Consider the following 10,654-nt stretch of genomic DNA (forward strand, 5'->3'; position numbering starts at 1 on the left):
AAAAGCATGCCAATAGAGAGACATATGGCTACGCTTTTAAAACATGCCAATAGCGAGACATAGGGCTATGCTTTTAAAGCGTGCCAATAGCGTGAGATACAACTACACTTTTAAAACGTGGCAATAACGAAAGATATGGCTACACTTTTAAAGCGGCGTTGTTGATGATTGTTGTACAATATGACTACACTTTTAAAGCGTGGCAAAAAGTTTGTTCAATAACCTATTCTTTTTTAATCTTCGTAATAAAAGCTTACAAAATTCATAGATAATTTTAAAATTTTGACAATGACCAATAATTTTAAATTAACCAATCCAACATACATAAACTTGTCACCAAAAAAAGTGTTTGATCACATGACAGTATAAAAAAATACCGAAAATCAAAATCATAACAACTACACATGTATTTCTAATACATGAATTACAATTCTAACAACTTTGCCATGCTATCTAACAATAATTTTGATCAACCTCCTCGCATATGTGCACCCAACTCACCAAACTAATCATCAGCCTCCACTATGTCCTCAGATAGACGTACAGCATCCAGCTTCTGCTTCAGGATTTCAATGGCATTTAACAACAACTGAGAAGCTTTTATGGATCTAGTAGTTTTCACAGTGAATATAAAAGCTATCTTGTTTTGCATTGATTTCTACAAGGCCAGGCTTCCCTATTGCTTTAGCTTTCTTGATAACCTCATCATCATAGGTGTATGCCTTAGCATCAACCACCATAACCTGTTAAATACTAGAAGCTTGGTTACAATAAACACCTTGATACAATTGTATCATATCGGTGCAAAGTTTGGAATTTTATGATATGGAATGAGAAAGAAGGATTCACCATAAAAATCAAACTGAGCTTACAAATGGGTATGAAGAGCCATATATTAACAATTCAAAGACATGACATTTTGTGCTTGATACAATCAGTAAGATGGCACACTTACAATCATGGGTCATATCCTTAATCACTTAATCCAGACATTAGCATCTTATATATTGTTTTTAAAACCTGTGGTTCATTATGCAATTGCTTGCTTAGAAACTGACTCACCCTGATGCAAAGTAATGGAAGCAGAAAAATAATGTAAAGCAATTGAGACTTTCATCTATTGCTTCTGTTCATCTTTGAATGACAATGGTGCAGAAGTGGGATCTACCTTCTCAACATACTCTTGTTGTCCACAAGCTAAAACAGTAACTAAAGGTCATTTTTTTTATGATGAGACATTAAGAATTGAAAATAGCAAAAGAAATACAAACCTCATAATTTTTTGAAAGACCCTTGCTTTTATTGTCATCTTATAATCATCACGAAAATGGTTTGCCCAAGTAAGCTACATAAACTAATATAGTTGGATAAGAAGTCAAACTCCATATATTTATTTCAGAAAATGCAGGCTTATCAATTCTTTAGATGGATAATATGACCAGAATCCTTAAGAAATTGTAGTACCTGCCATTGCAGAATCATTCCCCTTTCAAATTTTTTTTTGAATTCCACATATGATTCTTTCTATACAAACTAAAGGAAAACCAAGTTCCAACCTTTGTTGTCTTTAGAGGGTGATAAATATTACTTTAAAGTACTATATATTTTTCTTTGCATAAGAAGAAATCCAAAATCAAACTTTTTCTAAAATTAAGACAAATGCTGCTAATAATGATGTAATATCACAAGTGATACTTGGAATTAGGGAAACTAGTTCTTTCAGAAAGCTACTCTGGTCTGGGTGAACTTCCTTTACATCACTTCCAAAAGGTATAAAGTATAAACCCAGTTTTCAACTCTTCTTTCTAATGATATTATTTTTATTCAATATGAAGAAAATAATCTTGGTCTTTTATTGTACTTGGCTGAGAATAAGAAACAATACCAAACATATTAAAACAAACTCAGACATGAGGAAAATACTTATCTAAAACTCCATTATAAAGCAGATATTTGAAATTCTTTTTTGTCATAGATAGGCATGCAGACAGTAAAAACAATCTGTAATTGGTGTAATGATTTCTTTAATAAGGAGCTCAAAAATCATAATTCTCTATGACAAATATTTTTTACTCCACACAGGATAAATGGTAAGGTTTCTTCCTTTTAAATTCCAAAAAAAAAAAATTGACAATAGAATGATATTTTTGCACAAACATACATAGCTGACTTTGAGATAAGATAGACATAACATGAACAAGTAAAATATCGTCAACTGAATCATTCAGTATTCTTCTTACTGTCTCTGAGAAGATTGTAGTTGGAGCTAAAATCACAACCGAAAATAGAAATTTTCTTAGATGTTGGAAAAATTGCAGATTGTGATGGCTACATCCTAGGAAGAGAAATCACTAATCTTGGTGATACCATGACTGAGCTAAATACAGTAAAAAAATAAATTCCAAAGACTACTTACTTGCAATGCATGATCAACATATGTGAAGGGCACAACACTACATCGCTCATAACAGTAGATAAACCTGTACTTAGACCATAGATCCAATTGCCGCATTGCCTACAAATGTAACATGCAAAATCAAAAGTTTTGAAATGATCAATACAATTTAGACAAGCTTTATAATGCCGAAACCATCATCAACCAAACTGATAGTTACATGAATTACATTCTTCAACTTCATAACGAGAATTCATATCACGATCTTTGAACTCAACAATACAATACATAGATCAATAAAAATGAAGCATACCTTAGATTGCAAGAGGTCAGTATATGCTATGGTAATCTCTTGTCCCATTTTGATTCTCTTGATATTCCTTACAATCAATCTCGGTCCATAGCCTTGCTTTTGCTTCTCTTCTTCTAATGCAAAAAAGTAACCCCAATTCACTACCATAGTATTCATCAAACAGTGGCAACAAAAAATCAACTAGTAATAAATATAAAGCTAGATTTTGTATTTCTTTTTTAAAATTAAAATAAAAATACAAATTTATGAAGATCTTTCTGAAAATAATTACTGATAGTACAAATCCACTATCTATCTTAAAAAACAGCACAATTCCTATCTCATCAAAGCATAGACGCAAAAAGACAGAATTGAAGAAACTTATTATAGAGATAGTAGATGAAGTACTTGTGAATCAGGAGAATCTCAAAAGAAAGATGGAGCTATTTGACGCTTGGATTCCAGCAAAGAAGAAGGAGGGGGAGGAGAGAAGATGAAGCGGTAGCAAGCATTAGGGGAGCAGTTGTGGTTGATTAGAGAGAACGCCAAACCATAAAGCGCGATTCCCAGTGCGCGCCCTTCCTTATCCTACACTTCCATGGCGTTCATTAGCACCATGCACAGCGCAACTCCGTCTCCTCCAAAATGGCATCGTCTGGCTCCGGCTCCCCTCGCAACTCTGTAATTGCAGCGCCAGAAGGTTAGGGGTTTGCAATGACAGAAGAGAACGGCGGCAATGGAGCATCAACAGAGGATTTGCAATAGAGAGTGAACGTCGAGGAGGGAAGTTTGCCAGAGGGAGTCATCACTTAAGGAGGGTTAGGGGTTTAATGCATACAGGGGAGACGAAATGAGTAGTGACGGTGGGAGTGCTGGAAGAGGGAGCGCCGATGGAGGCATTGCGACAGAGGAGAGAGGGCGAGCGCTGGCAATGAGAGTGTTTGTTAGGGTTCTTCGAAGATTTTAAGGCCATTGTTTTGAAGGAGGGTGTGTTTTGAAGAAAAAAAAAGTGTAGGGCTCCTTTTTGTGTGTATGTATGATGTAACTCTGATCTCATTGTTTCGAAGATGAAAAACCTAAATTTTTTAACCTTGTGGCTACGCTTTTAAAGCGTGTCGAAAGAGTTAGAGGAAACGGGCACCCTTTAAAAAGGTCACGATAACGAAACTTTTTCGCCGTGCCTGTTGTTCTCTATTACTACGCTTCTGAAGCGTGGCAAAAAAAGAATTGTGGACAAATCATGAAGCAATCGCCACCCTCATAAAAGTGTGGCCATTGACCCCTTTCGCCACTCTTTTGAAGCGTAGCAAAAAAAATGTGGTCAAATCTCTAATCAATCGCCACCCTCATAAAAGGATGGTCATTGATCCCTTTTGGCCATGCTTTTAAAGTCTAGCAAGAAAAAAGCGTGGACAAAGGCCTTTTTTCTTGTAGTGCATTATTCCTTGCTCGCATATCCACTAAAGTCCCAAAAAGAACCTGAACGGATGCTCTTTGCTATAATACAAGAACCTGTGCTTCAAATCCAGAGGATGACAAGAAATATCCAACCTATGCCATACAAGCTGAGCTTTTGGACAATCTCGAGTACAATGTACAACCTATTCTTGGCTAGAAAGGCATCTTGGGCACCTATCCAATGATGACATCCTTCTTCTGAAGCAAAAACTTGCAATCGGAAGAGCCTCCTTAAGACATAGCCAAGCCAAATATGTGTGCTTTTTCAGAACAAACTAGCGTCAAAGCCAAAGGCAATTCTCCCGCTCGTTCCAACCAAATAGCTACTTACACAACTATAAGTAACCGTTGCGTGAGTCATAGACTTTGGCAGTAGATCCTGACCAATACCAATCCACTTCCGGACCTACTTGCACATCTGGATTGTAAGAAAGAATATTACCTTTCAGATTTTTAGATAATGGAGAATAAAGAGTATCTAAATACCACCTACCAACCGACCAGATATCCTGTATCCAGAGGTTTAAATCAGAAATATGAACATAATCCATCTCATTAGATAACTGTCCTTCTCTCGTCCAGCTAGAAAACCAAAAATTCTTGTTCAAATTCCTAATACACCAAGCAAACCCATCCTTCAACACTTCCCAAGCCTTGCAAAGACTCTTCCAAATGGGAGAGCCCTCGTTCTTAGGACAACCAAAACGGTCATATTGAAATGATTAGTATTTGGCATCCAACAATTGGAACCATAACTTGTTTGGCTGACGGAAAATAGTTCAAACTAGCTTCCCAAGAAGCGCAATACTCACATAATAAGGATCTCTAATCCCCAAACCTCCATTTTTTTGGAGTAACCAGTACCTTCCAACTAACAAGATTCAATCCTCTTCCATCAATTTGTCCTTTCCAAAAAAAAATTCTCATCATAGACTCTAGTTTACTAATGATCCCTTTGAAAAAAATAGACACCTGCATCTGCTACGTGAAAATAGTGGCTGCAATAGAATTAACTAAGCAGAGTATACCTGTCCGATTGAGTAAACTCCCTTTTTAGCTTGCTAGTCTACCCTGCATCTTATCCAACACACTATTGAAAGATGAACGGGTCACCTTAGAATGGCTAAGGATAACCCCAAGATACTTGCCTAAGTCTTGGACAAATCTGATAGAGGACATCCTAGTAAAAATATCTTTCTTTGTCATAGAGACATTCTTGGAGCAAAGCGCTTTAGACTTCTCCACATTAATCTTCATCCCAGATGCTTTGCAAAAAGTCTCTAAAACCACTATTACATTTTTCACTTGTCTCTTTGTAACTTTACAGAATAAAAGAAAGTCATCCGCAAACAATAAGTGGAATATTCTTGATCCCCCTCTAGAAACAGCAACCGGTTCCCACAACCCCAAATCAACCTGATGATTAATAAAGCATGCCAATCTCTCCATACAAAACACAAAAAGATAGGGTGACATAGGGTTTCTTTGTCTAAGATCGAACTAGGAGTAAAGCCATTTAGATGATTTCCATTCCAAAGAATAGATAAGGAGGAAGTAGTGACACAATTCATAATCAAATTAATTGTAGGACTGGAAAAACCAAAGCTCTTAAGGGTATGGGCCAAAAACCTCCAGTCAATTCTATCATAAGCTTTTTCCAGATCAATCTTAAAGGTCATTGTGCCTTTCTTTGATTAATCTTTTTCATAAAGTAGAGAACCTCTTGAGCAATAATGATGTTGTCAGGAGTTTCTCGTCCTGGAATAAATCCTCCTTGAAGTGGGCCAACAATCTCCGCAAGATGATGACGGAGCCTATTAACAAGGACCTTCGTATTGATCATGTAAACCACGTTGCAGAGACTAATCAGCTTGAAATCTTTCATAGATACCTGGAATAAGAACCAGTAAAGTCTCCATCATTCTCAGATCAAGAGCAACACCAAAGAATGCTTGCTTAACCATCTTCCAAATATCAAGACCGATGATTTTCCAATATTCCTTGAAGAAGAAAGCTTGCAACCCATCAGGACCCAGAGCTTTAAAATAGTTTATATGAAAAATAGATGTTCTGACTTTCTCTATAGTAATTAGTACCGTAAGATCATTGCAAGCTTCCTTATTTAGAGAAGGAAGAGGCACATCACCAAGGCAATCCAAATCAACATCATCCAAACGATGAATAAGCTTTCGTAGACTCTGCTTCCCAACTCAAAACCTCCATATCAGTTTTCCACACTCTATCCTTGAGAAAAGGCCATAAATCTTATTATATTTCCTTCGCACAAGAGTTTGAACATGAAAGAATCTTGTATTCCTATCCTTGAACCATATCCACTGCTCTCTGGACTTTTGGAACCATAGGAGCTCTTCTTGTACTAGAGTATTATTATAATCATCAAGCAACTGTTGCTCTTTCTGACGCAAATAAATACTATCCACTACTTCCAAATGCTTCTACAAATAATTAATCTGCTGCTCTAATTTACATTTCTTAACAAAAATATTACAAAACACCTTCGAGTTAAACTCTAAGGAATTCTTTTGTACTTCCGAAAGCTTGCCATGAATCCCTCTATTACCAGACCACCATGACTGATTCACAATATCTTTATACCAGGGATGAGTAGGCCAAACAGCAACAAATCAGAAAGGTCGATTCCCTTTAGGCTAAGGACGACCTTTACAATGCACCAGAATAGGGTGATGATTAAACTGAAACCTATTTAAAACTTCTGCATAATCATCTAGAAAGACAGATACCCAACCACTATTTATACAGACTCGATCAAGCTTTTTTGTCATGTCAACATAATTTTCACCCTTCTGTACCACGAAAACTATCTCTCAATAGTCTTCAGATCAAACAATCTACTATCCCTAATGAAGTAGCAAACCTGTCTACTCTTTAATGAGAAAATTGACAGTCCTTGGATAAATGAGAAATTATGAGTTCATTAAAATCACCAAGACCAATCCAAGGTCCTTGGAAAACCATAGATTGTGCATTAAGATAATCCTAAAGGAGAACCTTTTTATTAAATTGAGGGCTACCATGAATACCACTACACCTCCAAATAAAATTATCAAATTAAACCTTAATAGTAACACCCTGATCAAAAGTGTCAATGAACTTACAACAAACACCCTACATAGAGGATAGAAACCAAAAACCCTCTTATCCCCTTCCGCTTCCATTATACCAATAGAGTGATACCCTAACCTTTCCCAAAACAATTTTAAATGCTGAAAATGAGAGTGAGTTTCAGCCACAATAAAGAAAACAGGTCTAAATTTTCTAACAAGTTCCTTACAATGCACCCGGACTAACTTATTAGAAGCACCCCTAATATTCCAAATATTCATATTTAAACTATCCATAAATAATAGAGACAGAATAAATAAAAATATAATACTCTAAATAAAATTACCAACCTTAATAGGTGGTTTGTCCTACGATACTGGCGCACTTTGATCCTCAATAATTGCCACCCTCAGAGCCCCCAACGCTGCACCCACCATGCTTTCATCTACTAAGGTTCCCTCCATTGTGCCGTCATTTTTATCAACCGGCGAGTTCTGCAGGGAGGAAGCCCACGGACGCTTCCGGAGAGAAATTCCACGACGTGCAGGAGTTCTGTGCGATGGAGATGGCACAATTTCATGCTTTCCTCACTGCCCCATCCTAATGCCAATTGATTTGCCTCTATCACCATGCAAATTGGGTCTTGGGATACTTCTCGAACCATACTTATGCTGCTTTCCATCTTGGTCCTTCAAACCTAACAGATGGCCCATTGTGAATTTTACCTTACGCAGCACTTGTTGCCAGCCCTCTCCATCATCCATGCATACCTCATTAACATGACCATCAGGCATGTGAGGAGCCAATGATTTTGTAACCGCATCCTTTCCTTTAACAACTCCTAATTTCTTGCCCAAATCATGAGAATCCTCATCCAAATCATGAGCTTCTGATTCAGCCTCTTTTTGAATTTCATGATCGTTGTGTGGCACTAGAGTTGGGGCTTCATGATTCTTTCCATCACTGAAAGAATCACCCTTCCCCATGCACAACGATTTATCATGCCCATACCGTGCATAAGTATAACAAATCAACTATAAACTCTCGTACTCCACTTCATGAGTAAAGCTTTTCACGATAATATTTTTTATTACCAGCAACTCAAGATTAGTCTGAACACAAGTTCGGGCATATTTTTCTCTCTCTGTAAACTTAGTGGCCAAGTCCACTTTAACCGGAACCCCTTATTGCGAAGCAATTCCCAGCATTACTTATTCCTAGTAGCACCAAATCAAAAGTCTCGAGACTCAAATCCATAATAATGTTGATTCGAAGAGTGTTCGCATGGCCTAAAATCTACTTCCCATGGCTTTACTACGACATAGTGACCGTCTATCAACTACGGGCCACCAAGCATGACTTTCTCACGATGCGTAGCAATATCGAATTTAACTAAAAAATACCCAAATTTCACGTCCAACAAATCAAACTCTCCTTTGATGCGCTATACTATCCAAAGTTTATGCATAAAAACCGTGTAGCCATAATGCTTATCCAGCACCTTGATCACAATGGCTTTCTTATATGGTTCAGTTAGACAGTTCTTTGCCTCTTTCAATACTTGGTAGACGAGAATCACCCTGCTTACCTGTCACTATCACAATACCATTCCCAGATAAAGACCCTATTAATGCAAAGGCCTTAGACTTCTCTGCACCAATGATCTTATATCTAAAAGAGACCTTGGGTGGCTTTCCTAAACTCTCTCGAGAAGAACTCTCCTTGACACCGGATACACACCCTCCCACGCTCTCCTGCTTATCTCTTCCAATGGCATGGCCATCTTTCTCACCATGTTTCACCCTCAAATGCTCGCTCCCACTCTCTCCTTCTCTCATTCTCCCTGAGTGCGGAGTATGTATTCTTTCTCTGCTAGGATTTTTTATCGTAAAGCAATTTAGATGTGTTTACTCATTTATACATATTAGCAATCGGTTTGTCATCATGCCTAATAAAAGTTCGTAAATCGTGATATACTTTTACGAATTTTAGTTAAAATTAGTATTTTTGTTAGTAATAACATTATGGGAATATAAATTTTTTAAAATGATGTTGATTTTGTCTTGATATTATAAATTACAGTATAAAAAACTTATAAAATCAAACTACTTTTACAAAATAGTTATAAGGAACAAAGCCTCTGTCGTCTAAGGAAATTAGAGCCTCTAAAGATAAAAAAATAAATAACTTTTAAGTTATTATTTTTATGTGAAAGATTTTAATTTTTTACTAATAATTAATTTTAACATTCATTATCTAAAACATAAAAGAATTTAATGTGTACACTTTTATATTTAATTTGGTATTAAGTTTGTTGCGCAAATAAAAATAAATAATTTTTATGTTCATTATTTAAAATTAATATTTTCTCTCCATCGATATAAAAATATAATTAAATATTAGTATAAAAAATATATATTGATAGTTATAAAATTAAATCAAAACTATTTTTTTTAAAATAATTGAATCTTGATCCTAATTATTAACCACAACATTAATATTTTTTCAAATTATATGTAATAAATATTTGAAGAAAGAGAAATGAAAATATAAAAGGATAAGTGGTAAAAATTTAAAACTAAATAAAAAATCTAAAAAGTATGTATATAATAATATATTTTTATGTGACTAATATTACAAAATTATTTTTTAATTATATTAAATTATAAATTTAATATATTCTTTATAATTTTATGAATTTATTTGTATTTTATTAATTTTATTTTTTGTGGAGTAGGGAGATAATAAAGAGATATAGAAAATGAGAGAGAAAAGAGAAAGAAAAATAAAGAAAGAGAAGGAAAGAGGGAGTTTGTTAATTTTGGAAAAAATTATTTTAATTAGAATAAAAATATCTCGTGACACATTTTAGTTTGTCAAATTAGTAATTAAAATATAAATTATAAATTATATATAGAGTGAGAATTGGGAAGGGTAGAGAGAAATAGAAAAGAAAAGAGAGGTAGATAAGAGGATGAAAGAATAAAATTTATTAATTTAGAGAAAAATGTTTCATCTCAATTTTAATAAGAGAGCTTTACATGACACATTTCTGTTGTTAAATCAATAATATAATATAGCTATGTTTCAATTTTAATTTTAATATTTTAATTTTATTTTAATTGCAATTAGAAAATATTGTGTTGTACATTTTGATTGTAAAATTTATAATTTGTCATTGATAATGATGTATAAGAGAGATATTATGAGTGAAGAAATGAGAGAGAGAGAGATAGAGAGAGAGAGAAAGAGAGAGAGAAGGAGAGAACTCTTTAATTTTAAAGGAAAAGATTTGATTTTAATTATAATAAAAGAATGAAATGTGATATATTTTAGTTATATAAAATTAGTAAAGTATAATAGATAATAGATAAATATATATTATATTATGGAAAACATCTTAGAAACTAAAATTGACTGATTCA

The 10,654-nt window shown here is 34.8% G+C and overlaps 1 protein-coding gene across 11 annotated transcripts; it reads right to left on the reverse strand.

The window, feature by feature from the left end:
* Nucleotides 1-280: 280 nt before the first annotated feature.
* LOC112720805 (protein SET DOMAIN GROUP 41) lies at nucleotides 281-3,684 on the reverse strand. Of its 11 annotated transcripts, none has more exons than XR_011867536.1 (6): nucleotides 3,096-3,684; nucleotides 2,709-2,821; nucleotides 2,417-2,515; nucleotides 1,272-1,345; nucleotides 1,063-1,197; nucleotides 281-743 (listed from the first exon to the last, which is right to left on the reverse strand). XR_011867536.1 is itself a non-coding variant. In XM_025771897.3 (5 exons), exons 2-5 carry the CDS (start codon nucleotides 2,754-2,756, stop codon nucleotides 1,173-1,175), a joined length of 246 nt encoding a protein of 81 aa, XP_025627682.1. In that variant the 5' UTR covers nucleotides 2,757-2,821; nucleotides 3,096-3,684; the 3' UTR covers nucleotides 281-1,172. The 11 variants fall into 11 exon arrangements, 5 of the variants coding, with proteins under 5 accessions (XP_025627682.1, XP_025627681.1, XP_072062912.1 ...); XR_011867537.1 differs by having other exon boundaries at nucleotides 1,272-1,354; XR_011867539.1 differs by having other exon boundaries at nucleotides 1,272-1,354; nucleotides 2,709-2,818; nucleotides 3,096-3,633.
* Nucleotides 3,685-10,654: the final 6,970 nt, after the last annotated feature.

Source organism: Arachis hypogaea, chromosome 11 (genome assembly GCF_003086295.3).
Source record: "Arachis hypogaea cultivar Tifrunner chromosome 11, arahy.Tifrunner.gnm2.J5K5, whole genome shotgun sequence".
Taxonomy (NCBI): Eukaryota; Viridiplantae; Streptophyta; class Magnoliopsida; order Fabales; family Fabaceae; genus Arachis; species Arachis hypogaea.

Bases quoted from the DNA above. Each gene is read 5' to 3' on its own strand.
- LOC112720805 (XM_025771894.3), bottom strand. From the start codon at position 2,756: ATGGGACAAGAGATTACCATAGCATATACTGACCTCTTGCAATCTAAG. The intron at 2,516-2,708 runs GTATGCTTCATT...TTACATTTGTAG, and splicing joins CTGACCTCTTGCAATCTAAG to GCAATGCGGCAATTGGATCT. The intron at 744-1,271 runs GTTTGTATTTCT...AGTATTTAACAG, and splicing joins GTCTTTCAAAAAATTATGAG to GTTATGGTGGTTGATGCTAA.